The sequence below is a fragment of the Heliangelus exortis genome, chromosome 2 (assembly GCF_036169615.1).
Source record: "Heliangelus exortis chromosome 2, bHelExo1.hap1, whole genome shotgun sequence".
NCBI lineage: Eukaryota > Metazoa > Chordata > Aves > Apodiformes > Trochilidae > Heliangelus > Heliangelus exortis.
The window spans coordinates 25,048,337-25,065,838 of record NC_092423.1 but is presented as its reverse complement, the minus strand read 5'-3'; the positions used below and the strand labels follow the sequence as shown (position 1 = coordinate 25,065,838).

The 17,502-nt window shown below is 36.8% G+C and overlaps 1 protein-coding gene across 6 annotated transcripts in view; it reads right to left on the bottom strand.

Moving 5' to 3' along the window:
• PPP1R9A (protein phosphatase 1 regulatory subunit 9A) overlaps positions 1–17,502 on the bottom strand; it is a 135,770-nt gene that overhangs the window by 31,718 nt on the left and 86,550 nt on the right. For all 6 annotated transcript variants that reach the window (XM_071735256.1, XM_071735255.1, XM_071735257.1 and 3 more), the window contains exons 6-7: positions 11,046–11,181; positions 5,638–5,793 (exon numbers count right to left, since the gene is read on the bottom strand). In XM_071735256.1, coding sequence (XP_071591357.1) covers positions 5,638–5,793; positions 11,046–11,181 — 292 coding nt within the window. The remainder of the gene's footprint in view (positions 1–5,637; positions 5,794–11,045; positions 11,182–17,502) is intronic.

The following is a 17,502-nucleotide window of genomic DNA, read 5'->3' as shown; positions in this document are numbered from 1 at the left end:
AGTTGAATACCTTATTACATAGCAGAAGGCCTTGAAGAGTGCTGCAGTGCAGTAGATTGTAAATTAAAATGTCTAGCTTGCAAAATGACTCAGTCTGTGCAACCTAATTAAAGATAGGAGGATGCTGTCTAACCACTCATAATTTCAAATCAGAACATCCAATCTGTTTAGAAAACCAAATGTCTTATGCTTAAAAAAAAAAAAAAAAAAAAAAGAAAAGAAAAGAGAAAAAAAAGAGATGTTATCCTGCTGGGCTTTGCTTTCCTCTGATATGAATGTGAAAATACATCCCAGTGCTGTCAGGAAGTCCCACTGCATTGATTAAAGCAGTCACGTTACAAAAAAACAAATATGGAAAGAAGTGATTCAACAACCCCAGAAGTCAGGAAAACCTTGAGGGAAGATTCCACACATTTATGTAATGCAATAAAAGAGGTAAACTGACGCTATCCTTCCCCACTATTAGCTGGAGCTATGCTGCTTCAGCTAGCAGTTCTCAAGCAAAAAGCAGTGACACAGGAAACCATAAAAACCCAGGAAACTGCATTCAAGCACACAAAATGATCACAACGAGACCTGGCATCCACCTGTACACTTCCTTGGGGGGACTTCTTTTGGACTAATCTACTTTAGTCTGATCCTTTGGAGTGATCTTAGAATCACAGAATTGCTGCAGTGGAAAAGACCTCTAAAATGACCACATCCAACTGTCAACATCCACCCCGAGTAAAATATATGTATCAGTATCTGTATCACCCACCACAGCATGTCCCAAAGTGCCTCATTTAACACAGTTTTTAAGTACTTCCAGAGGTGATGACTCCACCACCACCACCCTGGGCAGCCCCTTCCAATGCCTTACTACTCTCTCAGCAAAGAAATTCTTCCTCAGATCTATTCCAAACCTCCCCTGGTGCAACTTCAGGCCATTTCCTCTGATCCTGTCATTATTCACTTGAGAGAAGGGCCCAGCACACACCTCTCTCCAACCTCCTTTCAGGTAGCTGTAGAGAGCAGTAAGGTCTCTTCTCAGATTTCTCTTCAAACTAAACATTCCCAATTGCCTCAGCCTCTCCTCACAGGGCTTGTTCTCCAGACCCTTCACTAGCTCAAGTGGACACTCAGTAGCTCTTTCAGTGGCAATGTCCTGAAACATCTTTAACTTCACCCCAAAGGTCTGCTTTTTGCAGGCTTCAAAAGCACTCCGGAGTATGAATCAAACCATAGCTTCAACACATAACACTATTCCAAATGGAAACAATTGTGCCCACACACTCAATAGTGATCTGCATCTGAATCCTTGCTTCTTCATCATTTAAAGCAGGCAGCACGTACAAAATCCTGTCAGGTCCCAAAACCTTACATCTAAAGCACTGTTTAATCCAAATCCATGACCTGTGTGTGTTGGGCTAATGAGGGCAAGAGCAAAATCTGAATTACAGCCTGAGCTGGCACTGCAGTGAAAACAAAGCCTTTGTCCATTATTTATGAATACCAGGAACAGTTAGGGAATAGCATGTTTTACATGGGTTACTGGCTTATGAGACTAACAGGAGCCTTCAGGAATAGTTTATGTTGAGCTAATGGAGTACGCAAGGGAGTTGTATTGAACCAGAAATTATCATCTCTGGTGAAGCAAAGGCTACATCCATGAATACCAGTCCACCAGGAAAAAAAGAAAAAAAAAAAAAAAAGGAAAAAAAAGGTACAAATAATTTAAATGAGAAGATATTCTGAAGAAGAGTAATATTCCAAATGGAGCCATCACAGAGCTGATTGGTACAAGTACCTTTGAGAAAATCTGAACTACTTTTGAAGATCCCTTTCCATGGGACCTCTTGAATGCACTTCTTGTGGCATAAGGAAAGGCACACAAGGTTAGCAAATCAGCCTTAACTGAGCTAGTGAAGAAACCTAGTTCTTTCTGGTGGAGAAATGCTGAATTTAGGCTGGAAGGAATATAGGAGACACTGATGCAACCACCTAAGGAACAGTTTCACAATCTTGGGTCATTTCTTGGTCACGGCAAGCACTTCTCGTCCCCAGGCTCATGTTACTTATGTTCACTTTTTGACACTGTACTGAAAAGTGTAACCAATCATCAAGATCTCAAAGTATATTAAGATCTCATTTCAAATGAAACAAGTCACTGAGTAGAACAGTTTGCAGAAACGTACAAAGTGTGGAGGCACATCAGATGCACTAGAAGGTGGAACATGCATTGGTTCAGACCAAATTCCTCCAAGCACCCATCTAACCTGTCAGTCACACAGAAGTCCTGAGCAAGTGACACATGAAAGTTGGGCTACTGGTCCCAGTGGAGCTGGGAACAGGACACTTGCAGTCCTGGAGAAGCAACCAGTAGCCAGAAACCTATATATATATATATATATATATATATACACATGTATATATATATATATATATATATATATATATGTTCCCAATTATACATAGTAGGCCAAACTAAGGAGATACTTTAATTAGCATTTGCAAGAGGTTACTTGGAATTTTTAAGCTCACTCAATCCAACCTTTGATCTGCAAATTTCAGAGACTGAGAACCTTTTTTTCTTACCATTCCATCTGTTAGTAGTGAAAAATCACAAAAGAAACATCTCAAAATGTTACGGTGTTTATGAAGTGCCCAGGCCTTTTCTCAGTTCTGCTATGTCACTGTTTTGGAGTGAGATAAAATCAGGAGAAGGACAGATGAGCACAGTGCCCTTTGCAGAGTTAATGAAATCACAAGTCCAGAACTCAAAGCCTTAGGCTACCTGCTTACCTGCATTCCCATATCTTCTAAAAAACCCATAAACAGGTAATTAGCACTCAAACAGCTTATAATTACATACAAAACCACTCCAAATTGTTGCATAAACGACAATCTGCTCAGGTACAGATGGTTTTAACAGTTATTTTTATGTTCTCTTATTAAGTTAAAAAAAAAAAAGAATACTGAGCACCCAGTCAGATCATTGAATCAGTGCATGGTACAGCAGATCCCATTGAGGCAGAAGAAAAAAAGACACTTTCCTGCTGAACAGACAAATGTGTAGCTGGACATCTACTTTTGTCTTTTTTTTCTTATTTTTTTGACAGAACTAATTATGCTTGCAGGATTGATGGAAATATTAACACATTTATGGGTTAGATAGAACGACAGGCAAGGTCAACTGTTTGGCAGGCAAATCTGGCCTCCACAGTTAAAAATTTTAAAGCAAATTTTCTAATAGGGGATGGAAATACCTTACTCCATGTCTCATATAATGCCAGACAAATTCTTGGCAGATCCTGTTTTGCATTTTTATGACTTCTAAGTCAATATAAAACCCTGAAGGCTTCATTTTAACAGAATGTATTTGGAGTAATTTTTGGCACATTTCCTTTGCAAAGATGTCTTGAAAAGCTGATTATTTTCTCCAAAACTATATTAAAAAATAAATAATATAAAAATAATAATAAAAAAAATAATATAGATAATATAGCTTGAATTAATCTAAGACTGCAAAAGGTAGATCGGTATGAAAAACTACTAAATGTTACATATCCAGGGAACAGAGGGAAAGAAAGCACCCAATGGAATCTAACAATCTGTATAGATGTTTTAATATAATAATTATACTCACTGCATATAATAACAATAATAATTCAGTTTTCATGTATTTAATTAAGATGTGAAATATAGCACCTAATTCTTACATAAGATGCTCCATCTCCCTACAGATCCTGTCTCTCTTCTATCATCACAGCTAAAGCTTCTCTTTCTCTCAAAGCAGTTAAGGAAAATCAGTCCCATTTTTCCTTTTTTACAGGCAGGAAAACAAGACTTGCAGCAGTACAGTGATTCATCCAGAAATGCCCCTTTCTCATCTGACTTCCATTCCAAAAGCACAGCATTTCAAGTAAGACTGCTCTCAAAGTATTTGAGCACATTTTTTCATTGCAAAGACTGAATTCAACTAATTAGGTCAGACTGTTATGCTTAAAGATTATGCCCAACCCACTTGTCTAATACTTTCATTAATCTCTGCAGTAAGTACAAGAAAGAACAGTTATTCTTTAAATATAATTCCAGAAAACACTGTGTGGGCTTGTGCAGTGTGATCGCGAACAAGTCCTCTAGTGTTAAAAGAATTCAGGGCAAATACCAAGAAAAATACATGTACTCACTCAGTAGCAGCCAACAAAATGCAGCTGTGTACTGTTAAGCACAATCAGTGAAACCCAAGTGGCAAGCTCCTAGCAGTGGTAACTGTGTGGGTTAGTGAAAAAGTCTCCATTCTTATGCAGGAGCACTGAATGTTTTCTTCTCAGGCTCTAACCTACACTTAAGCTGGAGGATCTCATAGTCCCTTCACTTGATCTGCTCTACACCAGTGTTTTGAGGCCATTTAATCAGACAGGACAGCAAACAGCTTAAAAGCAGCTTGGACATGCTTAAGGATGGCAATAGCCCAAGCTGATTGGAACTGTACCCAGACAGAGTTTTACAGGTAATTTTTTCAAAGGTCAGAGTCTTGCCCATCACTGCATCTGTGTGTTGCACAGCCTTGGTACACTGGCACCACTTTGAATTGTTAGAAAGTATTAGAAATTAGAAAATTATGCTGATTTGCATAAGAGCCTGCAACTCAAAATACGGTGTAAGGAAATTAACATTTAAGCAAATGAAAAACTTTTAAGGAGCACTGGTGAGTAATAGTAGGCTTCCAAAGGCTGAAAAGAGTATCAACAGAAAAGGGACAGACACCTTACTCAGTGACTGATTACTTTTCATACATTACTCTCACTAAAGAGTAATAACAATACATATTTATAAAAACTAAAATATTTTGTTTAAGTGGAAGGAAGGGAAGGGGAGGGAAGAGGACAGAAGAAGAAGAAAAAAAAGTGAGTCTCTCTATTTTAAAATTCCATTCTGGGCCCAGAAGGGCTCTGAGGCTCAAATCTCCTATGAGGTTCTGGCTACTTCACCCCTCCTATATTGGGTGTATTTAAAAAGAAAAATGTTCTCTGTTGTTGTCACTCAGCCCATGACTGTGGGATTAGATAAATCCAATTGTTTCGTGTCTTTATTTGCAGTAGAATTCAGTAAAGTTCAGAAATAAACTCCATCCAACGCACAATCTAAAATAAAAAAAAAATGTTTCTCAGTACTTTAGTAAGCTAAGTTACATGAACTGAATGATGACAACCTGTATCACTGATTCAAGCCTCAGTTAGTACCAGTGGATGATGCTACATGAACTCTACAGTTGCAGAGGTTTGGTAAAACACCAGCTGGAAAGTGCCTGCTTTCCCAGTGCATCATCTTTCTATATACTTGCACTTTGTTTTCCTGGTCAAAAAATGAAAAGAAAACTAAGAGCTTAGAGTAAATTCTGTGCTGAAAACTTAAATTACTACCTTCCATCAATGTAACAGTCACCCGAAAGCTGATGTTTAAACAATTCCAAAGAAGAGTTTCACTTATTTTAAGTAGAACTTTTTGAGTCATTCAAAAATACTTAACATACAAACAGCTAGAAATCAACTCTTAGTATTCAAGAGAAAAAACAAGCACTGACCAGTGAGGTAACTAAGAAACCTAATTCCTTTAAAGTATTTAATGAATATTTTCTCATCTTTTACTTACCTCTTTGAATTTGTGAGCAAGCTTGCTGGTGTCCACATCACTGGGAGAGAACATGTCATCATTTTCAGGGAGATCAAACACCTCAATAGCCATGTCACCTCCTGGAAGGACAGGTCCCATGTCATCATCCTCTTCATCTGTAGCATATTCCCCTGTCTTAATTTTACAGCATTAAAAAAATTCCAGTTATTTTCTTGTTAAGCAGAAACTGTTGCAAATGTAATGAAGCTACTGTGCAAATACTGCATATAAAAAAGGCTATTTTATCTTTAGCTATAATCCCAGAATTTATAAATTAGACCAGACAAAAAAACCAAACAAACTCCACCACAGTATTTCAGAACAATAGGAAATACAACAGTAACTAAGAATTTAGTGCTTAATGACTACTGCCATTATAGTTCAATGGTTTTCACCCTTTTCCAAGTGAGGCCCTCTTTTCCATTGGAAGACCTCTCCAAATTAATCTCAAATTTAACACAGAATCTTTTCCAAACAGAAACAAAAGCAAAATGAAACAAGACCTTCATTAGTCTTTTGTAAGCCATCTGGAGGTAGTAGTTCCCCAGTGATATTCCACACTGAATTTGAAAATCTACTGGTTTGATCTTCATAAACAAATTAACAATAGAAAAGTCACACCCACACAGAAAGAAAGCAGCTAGAAAAAAACCTGAGTCCCAGGGACTGGTTCAGAGACCGAACTGATCGCCACAACATAGGCTGAATCAAGTGAAATCCTTTGTTTGTGCTGAAACCCTTCCACAATCAAGGAATGTCATTTGAAGAACTATATAAAGAACTCAATCCCACCTCTGCATTTGATTTTTTTCATAATTTATACTTAATTCTTTCCAAAAGGCTAAGAAAAATATAATGATATAGTATCAATCATCAGTTTTACAGGAGTGCTTCATATGAATGATGCTGGAAAAAAACATTCTCTGAAAGATCTTGTCTAACAAATGTATTATTTGGGTGTTAGACACTCAAGAGCACAGCAACATTTTTTTTGTGTGTGTCTCAAGATTTTCCTCAATGGTTCTAGTGTGGATATTTTTTCTCAGAATGTCCTGATAAATGAAAATTTAAAATGAAAAAAAAAATCCAAATTACTATTAGTGATATTAAAACACATTAAAACATTACTTGCATAAAACAATTTGTCTGTGGTTACAAAGTGAATAGAACTCTGCAGTAAGTAAGTAATTTCACAACCTGCAGCACCACATGCAGCCTTCAGGGTAACTCATCTGCTTTATGTGAATTTTGCCATTCATTGTAGAACATGACAAAGATAATTTCATGCTCAAAGCAAAATTCCAAGAAATGGCAGAATTTGACTGCAATGTGCACAGGACATGGTGTTAACACAATGAAGTCAAAAAGTTTCAGTCAGGGATACAGATTCAGGTCATATTTAACACACTAAGTATGAAACAAAGACAATGCCTACTTCAAATCCTAGGAAGATTTAATTTCTGACAGGATAAAACAAACTAAAAGGATGTGGGATTTTAGGAAGGCTGGTAAATGGAGATGAGTAAACTCTGCAGCAGGCTGTCTAGAGGCAAAACCTGAAGCAACACTCTCTCCCAGCTCTACTGTAGTTAGCATGGGCTCATTGGGAAATGCCAGCATTGCCTATAATACGTAGTACTTGAGAAATAAATAATAATGACAGGCTCTGATTGGCTTGTGGGCGCTTTATGAGAAATTGTGAACTGTTGCACACTTATCCTGCTTGTCTTTGCATGGACCTCACTGCAGGCACTGCTTTGTGTTTGTTGGTTCTGCACAATGTTCTTGTTTCTATAAAAACTAAAATGAAGGAGCACCTGAAAGCATCCCTGGGCCAGCCTGTAGCCCATAACAACAGCAAATCTTCAAGTGCAGGGATGCAGGACGTTTATAAAGTAAATGCTTCTTTCAGGATTACCTATAAAGTAAATGATCTATCTTCTGGAAACACCATGTGTATTGATGTGAATCATCCCTAACAAATAATTGTCATGGAACATTCCTGCAAGGCAATGGAATGAGAAGTTACAACAGGCTAAGTGTCTCTCTAATACAGCATCAGATTAAAGTCCAGTGTACAGTGGCTGGCAGAAATCGAAATTGTCTCAATAACACTGTTATTTTAAAGAATCTGTATCCTTCTAAAATAGCTAGATGCTGCTTAGTCTATGATGAAGCCTGTCCTAAGTTCAGAACAGAGGAAATCCAGCCAGCTGGATGCACAGATAAAACAACAGGATTGCACATGCCTGGCATGTGTTCACTTCTTGTGATGTGACCAGCTTTACCAAGCACTGTCATGTGCAGTAACTCCAGGACTCAACCACGTATCACTGATTTCCTGCTGTGGAAACTTGATCTGTTATTGTTGTCTTTGTGGTTAAGTCTCTGAGGCTCAGAATTTGACAGATGCAATGGAAGGGTGAATAAAAATAACTTTCTTATTTATTTATGTAGCATTGTAGCCTGAGCTCCATGTTACTGTCTTTTAAGAACGGTATGAAAATGAATAGGATGGTTTGACAGCTCTGAGACTGAGCAACTCCTGTGTAATTCTGTGCCATGTCAGCACAAAAATCATTCAGGAATACAAATATTCCTGAATTTCATCCAGTCAGAATGACTACGACCTTCAGGAAATAGACTCAAAAGGGTACTTTTGTTGATACTCATTCAGACAGGATAAATTGAGATTTTCTTGCCCAAAAGATGCTCTGTTTACCAGAGCCAAAGAATGGCATATAGACATCTAAATCTATCCCTAAAAGAGAAAGGTGAGCTCAAAGCAGTAATGCTCATGTTTGATAGTAAATAGAGCAGAAGTGCTTGTGGGGACCAAAAATGCCTCTGGACTGTGTCTAATGTGCATTAGATCACACCTTCCATTGCCTGGGAATGGTGCAAGTTACATGAGTTTACTCAGATGGCATTGTCAGGAGACCAAAATAAAAAAATTCTAAAAATTTAAAAAATAATAATAATTATTAAAAAATTCAGGATTGCTACAGTTTCCAAATAAAATCTACTTCTGATAAATATGTTAATAAAGAAAGGGAATATGCCTCATTGCATACTACATCCCAGCCACCTATTCCTAAAATAAACTTTTAATGTAGTTTGAAATGTAGTTTTAAAATAAAAAATAATTTAAAATTAAAATTAATTTTAAAATAAAAAATAATTAAAAATAAATTTTAATGTAGTTTTAAAATAAAAAAAAATTGCCTTTAACTCTGATCATTAATTATCCTACCTTGATTTCTCTCTACCACCCAAAGGTACTACCAATAGAAAACACTTGGTGCTTTTATTACTTCTTCTCTTAAATTTTTTTGTGGTAAACAGGGCTTAAGAGTTTGTAACCACTGATTGCATGAAGGCCAAGACACATCACAAAGTATCTGACACCTAGACATTTCTGTCCTCTTTCATTATTGTGCTGAGAAACACTTGTGTGGTCATCAGCACCAAAGTGTCACTGTCAGCATCAACACGGCAACAATCCCTACTGAAGGCTGAGGTGTCACCAGGATCAAGACTGATCTATCTGGTTTTCACATCTTTTTTATTGCCAGTCTTGAGTTATGACTTCTATGTGGTACATGAAGGTAAGTAACATAAATCTTTGATATTTTTTACAGGTGGATGCATCCTCTTGGTGAAAGATGTAATGCATTCATTACTTGTACAGCTCTGCCTTCAGCTGTACTGCTTCTACATATGGGTACACAGTGAGAAGGATTTAAACATCAGACAATTAGGACACAGCTCTCCTGTCAATATGAAAGCTATTGGACTATGTTTAAAATAAAATGATGTCTCTTCAAACCCTGATGTCTTCAAAAAATGGGTACATATGGCACTTGGGGAGATGATTTAGTGGTTAAGATAGTGTAGGACTGATGATTGGACTTGATCTTGAAGGTCCTTTCCAACCACGATGATTCAGTGACACACCTCTTGTTCAAGGCTAGAGGAAATGGGTCTTGTTTTGGAGATTATAGAGTTCCTTCAAGAAATCAGTCAAGATCTTGAAGTTAGAAGACTTTCATATTTCAACGGTTTGAGAAGAGAGAGGTTACATATTTTCTAGCAATCATGGTCTCACACAGGCACACTCACGTGCATCCCCAATACAGACCAGCACAGCTTCTACTTATATGAAGTAAATATTCATCTGTGACCAGATTATTTCTAAAGTATATGAAAATCTTTTACATTTTAATATCAGTTATTGTATTTTAATATTTTTATGTTTTAATATCAATGGAAATCCAAGCAAGTGGAAGTATGACCAGGGCTAGATAGGATCTTTTACTTAGTCTTCTGGGACACTTCCGGTTGTTATAAACTTTTGCTAGTTTAAAAGTGCTTTTCAAAACACAAGTGTATCCTGATTTTATCACTATTTCCCTGTTTAGAAACAGTGTCTCCATAACCAAAAGAAAACTGCACTGAAATAAGACCCACAGCAAGAATTCTCAATCTCTCCTTCTCTATTGTCTCCTTCTGCAAATAAAAAAGAATCAGGCCTAGGACAAAAACCTACTAATACATGGGTTCTGGCATTTCAAATAATATCACTCATGATGGCATGAATTGAAGGTGATATGCTTGGGCTACATGCAATAGTTTGTTACTAGAAATGCCTTTTACCTTAACCCAGCAGCTAATTTAGGGAGCAGACAGACATCAGCCTCTGAAGAAGCTCTCTCAGTACTTTTTCCAAGTACCTTGGTATTCAGGCATATTAGGAATTTTAAGAGAACAGAAACAAATTATGGAAATTTTACTGCATAAAGTTCACAGATTCAAAACCTTTGTATTGGGACACCAGGCTCTAATTGCAAACACCAGTACATACATCAGACAAGGCAAATTAACTATTCATCTTGTGGAATAACTGTTCACACAGAAATGAAATGAAGCATGTGGAAGGAGTCTTACCTGGAATTTACAGAAAATTTCGTGAAGTTTTGAATTAAGAATAAGAGTCTAAAACTTACTCAACCTCATAAAAGTTGAAGTGACTTTTACCAGTTTTCACAAAAAAATCATCTTTCAGTGCAGAAGCAAACTAACTTTGTTCCCTGTTTTCAGGCAAAGAATTTACCTTCAGAGACAGAGCAATGATTACAGAAATACTTGACTAATTAGTTATTTGCTCTTCTGGAACAAAACAGATTTTAAACTATGCTGAAAAGCTTTTCAAAAACTTTATGCTTCAAATAAGAGTCACCATTAATATCTGTAAAAAACATCAGCAGAAGTAACGAAGACACCCAGATATTGACCTCTGAGTGACAATTAAAAAGCAGGAATTAGGAATGGAAACCTGAATGTTAAAAACCAGTGAAGAGTGACTGACACACTAGGCAGTCTCTTACCTCATCATCATCTGCATCATACTGTGCATAATGCTGCTCCAGCAGCTCTCTCTGGCGCCGTTCCTGTTCTAGAGTTTGGCTGATCAGCTGCGCAACCTCGCTCACTTGTCCTGGTTTTTCTCGGCCAATTACAAACCTATACAAAACATTAGTGAAAAAATATTACTCCTTTTACCCAAGTTTTAGATTTCTACCTGTTTCTCGTATAGAGGGTAGCTTTTTTCTCCAAAGATAAATGGTTGTGATTGTTTTAAATGTGTTCTGTGGATGACATTTGCCAGAAGGGTACTGTGTGCAAGACCAGGAGCAATCAGACCATGACTGTATTTACAGGAGGGGGAAAAAGAAGTGATCACTGAAGCCTTCACTCCAAATTTCAGTAAAAAAGCTTCTCTGAGTTAGAACTTCATAGACACAGACATGGAGCAGGGCAATTAAAAAAAATTTTCATCACTTCCATTCCCTTTAGAACAACGTATGGCCCAGAAGACCATAGAAGAAGCTTGCAGAAGACCCGATGCACAGCAAACAGCACGGGCATGCTGCCAGCAGCTTGTTCATTAAAAATACATGCACTAGAGGAACTTCTTCCCCATCTTGACTTACCTTTTACATTTGCCTTCCTCCTGTCCCTAACAGAGAATCTACTTCCACATTTTTAAATCTGGCAGACACTATTTCTCATATTTTAAGCTGCATTTTAATAGTTCTTGTATCTCATGAACTTCTGTTGCTAAGGAGCATTTTTCTTCACTGTTAGATATTGCTGAACACTGGAAGCACACTTCTTTGGCTTAACAAAAGAGAAAGGAAGTGCCTCCTTCTTGACTGAAATTTCCAGGACTGCTTCCCAAATCTGCTTTTAGCAGATGAAATTCAGAACTGGCTTTAATTGTAACACTTTTTTTCAGCAAAGTGGCATAAGCATAATTAGATACTTTGCTATCTGTAGTATTAAAAAACACACATTATACAGTATCAACACCCTGTAAACTACTGAACAAAAGCACAATTTAAAGATGTTAAGCTGAAGGGCTATTTTCTTAACAGGCTAGAAAGACAATTAGGTAATTACAGATGAAAAAAATAGAGCTAAAAAAACAGAGCTAAAAACCACGATCAGATGAGATACTGATACACACTGAGATACTGTATACAATAAATTATTTCTAGCATATTTGTCTCAAATGATGAATTTTATTTATTATTGCAATGAGAGGCTGAAATGTGCATTATATCCCACATAAGAAAATTACATTCATTTGTACTGCCTATCACTCACTGTTAAAGTAATCTGGGATTCGGCATCCATGTATAAGCCAACTTCTCCATGAGTGGATGACCCTGAGTCCATTTCCTATGCCAAAAAATTTGTCAGACTCTATGAAGTCAGGCTTTACAGAAAGAAATATTATTTGGAGATTATTTCAACACAATCAAAATATCTAAGTCAGTAACTACTTCCAAAAGGATAAGAAAGGTAACAGTGAGTGACTTCATTTGAAATAATGACACAAGGTGCAATCAAAATAATTTGCAAGAAAGTGCCATAGTTTAAAAATGTCTATAGAAAGCACAGCAGAAACTAGAACAAAATCAAAGAAATAACACCAGCATTTTAATCCTGATCAAAACAGTTCACAGTCTGGCACTCATATGCTACTATTGCAAAATATGACACTTGTTCTCAGTAATGATAAAGACCTTGGGCTGAAAGGAAAAAGAATGTTTCTTCATGGCCCCTATTATATTTCATTTGTTCTGCATACTGACTCATAGTCAGATCCTGTTTTCTCTGAATTTGGATTTCAGAGCCAAGTATTACAAAGTCCAAACGAGCCATGTTTTCAGTCTCTACTGGAACACTGAACTTTTGATATTCCTGCATGAAGCAAAAAACGATTCAACCCTTATTTACAATGTATTTGTCTTCTCCAATGTAAAAAAAAATTAAAAGAAAATACAGAAAACCCCCCCACACCTTATATTTTAAGCAAGCATTTTAAGCAAAATTATGCATGGGTATAATATTTATACACAGCAGAGAGAGGGGTGTTATTATGGAACCACACAAAGGGATGCAAATATTGTATTCCCTCCTGCCCTCTGACTGATACTTCACCTCCCTTGGAGAATAAAAGACTCAAAATACTTCATACAATCATTTTTCTACACTGAAAACTTGGAGCAGACAATATGTAATGCATCTGAAGTGTGGTAACTCCTGAATATTTAGGTGTGGTTTTGACACATTAGACTGTAATGCAGTAATATTTTCATACAGACAAACAAGTTTAGATAGGATGTAAAAATGTAAAAGCTTACTAATTGAGTTTTTCTTCTCATGCTAAAACTACTCAGAATTTACACTAATGTGCTTTTCAGGGCTTGAATCCTATGTCAAAATTAAGTTCTTCAATGATACCTGAACCTGTTAGATGACAAATTGATAAAAGCCTCAAAGCAATGGCAAAGTTCAAAGCAAACATTTTCCAAAATAGAAATGTCCAAGCAATGTTTTATTTCAAATGTAAAATGGAGTACTATACTGCCAACAATTACAGTTTTTACAAGCTAAGCCAAACCTTTCATCATGTTACATTCCATGACCTTTAGAATACCATGCTGTATGCCATTATGTTTAATTTGTAAATAATGCATAAATAATAAACTTATAAATTAGAGAGAACAGAATAAATATTTCTCTCTTTGAAAATCATAAAGCAGAGGCAGTAATTAAAATGCTAAGCATGAATTAAATCTTTATGCCTAGAGTGGCTTTAAATACAAGAACTATCATAATCTGAAGTGTTTAAATATGAAAAAGAGACATAAGGTTGTGATTCACTGACCAGAAAATTAGTCACTGAACCACAGTATGCACACTTCAACAAAGTGGCTAATTATGTATTTCACATCACTCTGGCTCACTGAAATTAAGCACATTCATTTCAGACTTGATTAATTAGTCTCAAGGGCCAGAAGTATTATAACAAAGAACTATAAATTCTGTCAGCAGTAACTTGTTTAAGAAGCTGGTTATGCTTCTGGATATGAGACAGATGAGGATTTTAAAGCTTTTAAACCTCATCACAGTAATAGTCCCCTTCATTAGTAAAGCCAACAAGTGCAAAATAAAACCCAGTGAATCCGTGACACTGTACTAAATTTCAAGCCACTACTGATTATTTCTGTTGTCTGCAAAAAAGAAAGAGGAGAAAACATCACAGAGAAGCAGGGCATGAGATGACCTTGATAGTCAGTCACACACAATTTAGCTGAATTACCAGCTGCAAAGTATCCTCTTCAGTTGTGGTTTAAATAAACAGGAAGAGAGCTGGGAATATAATTAATATTTGACTCTATTTTGGATTTAAGAAGATCTAAATTCATACAGTATGTAAACTGAAATTAAGCTACAGTAATGCTGGTTATGAAAAGCATTCTTATGAAACTGGCAGTAACTTTTACATCTCCTGCAATCCAGTCATGATTTAATGATATTAATATCATTAAGCACAGTAAGCACACTTACTATATGGATTTCTGCATATTTACAGCTTTTATTAAATGAGGATCTGCAGACCTATGCTTCTTGAAACAACAAAAAAATAATTCAACAATTTTTTACCAAACATGGGAACCAGAAACACTGTTGTAAGAACTGATTAAATTTAAAAATATTTCTATTTTGAAAAGAACCTTGGTACTAGAAAAATGTGTGAAGGTACCAACACTGAGACACAAAGCTGAAGTTCTGCAGCATAGATTTTTAGTTTTAGGAGCTGATGATTTCACCTAAAATTACTTCAGGCATTAAGTGCCTGGTTAAAAATACTTTAGCCTGGATTTCTCAAATTCAGCAAAAGTCAAGTCAGAATATAGCATACTCATTCTAAGAAATAAATACTGTTTGGGTTTTTTTTTCCCTGCAACAGGAATCACCTTTTTGTCTTATAACCTTTCCTAAAATACAGTTTGGTCAATTAAAATGTAAAATGAATTTCATTTGATTTGGTAGAGTTTTACAGTTGGATTTTAAAAAAGGTTTTCCTCTGAGCTTTAAAGCACAAAGCTGATTCTGCTACCATTCATCTAATTTATTTCAAGATGCCTTCAATTACCTACCCTAGCTGTTTCCATTAGGATAATAGCCATATAATTAATCTAAAGTGCTAGAAGTGGTGTAAACCATGTAAGAAGGCAGCTTCATTTAGTTAAAGCAGCACAAGTTTTGCACAAACAAGATCATGCTCTCTTAAAAGCCATCAGCCTCAAATGGAGAGCTCGCTGACTGGACATAGGGAACTCACAACCTGGGAGCTTCCATTGTACCTTTGCAGATAAAATAATCAGAAACTTACCAGTCATAAAATCTCTTTGAATCAGGGAATAATCTAGGTTGGAAGGACCTCTGGTCCACCCCAAGCCCCCGCTTAAAAGCACAGCAAACTTCATCATGGCCTTGAACAGATTTGAAACTCTCTAATGATGAGATGGATGCAACCTGTTATAATGTTTGAAACTTCACAGTCCTGTTTTTTTGTTTGGGTTTTTTTGTTTGTTTGCTTTTTGTTGGGTTTTTTTGTTTTTCGTTTTTTGTGAAAAGAATTTCCTTTGCTGGAACTTCTCTTCACTGCCTGTTATCTTATCCTGTACAGAGATAGCAGAGGTTCACACAGATTTAAAATCTCTCATGTATTACTCACACTAAAACTTGTTAGCATCCCAGTAGATGCTGAAGAAGTTCTAAGACCCTAATAATAAAATCTGAACTCACTTTTCTCTTGTTCCAAAGCAACAGCTAGGTCACCCTTCCTCCCAGTTAGATTATGGGACCTGTTGGCAAGCATGCTCTTGCCCCACGAAGTCAGGAGGATCCCTTATCACCCCAGCATTTTTCATTCCTCCAAAAAGGTCCAAAAAAACAGTGCCTTCCCTGCAACATCATCTGCACAACCAGGGGCTGTCCAAAATCCAAACCTACCTGGCTGCATGATCAAGAATACCTCTTATGCCCTTCCACCCAACCTGCCAGACATCTCCTCTGACATACTCAAGGTTTTCCTCAGCAATGTCAATGCTTATGGTGGATGAGCAGCAAAGAAATAGCTTAAGCACCAGAACAGCTTCAGAAGCACCTCCACAGCATCTTGGAGACAAGTCCCTCATCAGCTTTGCTACTATCAACACTAAAGTGATATCAAGTTAGACAATTAGGAAGTCATGTAAAAAACCCACGCACTAATATTAATGCACTTAGATTAATTATTCCCACAGAAATCAATTCTAATCTAGGCTGACACATTAGCTTTATTCACCATTACTTCAAAACCAGCCAAGGGATTTAGCATTTGGGCACCTCTCCAGGGTCTGCTCATTTGAGAACACAAGTAGTGAATCTCCTCCATCTCTTCCAGACAGCTTGACAGTATCCCAACACAATGCTTGCATAAAAGGTTTCCTTGAATACCTGATGATGATTTAATCAGCATTCTCTATAGCACCAAATAGTTCTTATGGAACAGCCAGTTCAAGGAAACACATTTGTAAATCTATGCTTTAAAATACCTGAATGCAAGTGAAGCATATATATCAGATCTGTTCAAAAGGCACAGACAGGTTGCCTTGATGATCCTTGAGGTTCTTTCCAACCTGCTATTCTATGATTCCAGATACTACCTGGAAATGCTGCTAAAACGTGAGAGAATTTTGAGACAAGACCTGCTTTCCCTCACCCTCAACCTTGTTGTTATCCAGGGGAAAGAAATCCAGGAAGAAAATACAGATGGGTTACAAGTAAGCTGCTGAGTTCAGACTATGTCCTTAATCTGGATGATTAGGGGATTCAGATTCTTGGCAAGCTGGACCACCCTCATAGCACAGTCCAGAGGTAGCTAAATGCTCCTTACAGTATCATCCCTGTGGCTTGGTGACTTATCCTGCAAAGACAAATGGATGGTATTTAAGACCAGCTGTCACAGTCTTGTATCAGAGTAATCAAGGTACACAGAAACTGGGTGGGAGCTTCCATAACACAGCATGTTGGACTTTGAAATAGAAAAAAAATAGCTAAATAAACATTTATGATGGAATTTCATTTACGCTTAGATCCAACCAACTTGAGGATGAAGTGATTAAAAACCTTTCAAGCTGTTCCCTTTTCCAGCAGAAGTCACTCCTAATGAAATCCAGCCCCACTGGATCTTATTATTTAAAAACAGTTCTCTAGGTATCTAGCAAAATGGTTTCTATTTCATCTAAAATCTTTAAAATCTTTTAAATCTTCTTTATATATTTCACACTCAAAATTAAATTTCCGGCCTAAATGCACAAATATTCCAAGAAATAACTTGCCATGACATTCAAATTAGCAAGATGTCAGGACATAAGGGCTATGTTTATGCCAATAAATTAAATAGTACCAGGGCATGTTCCCAAGCACTAGTAATTGATC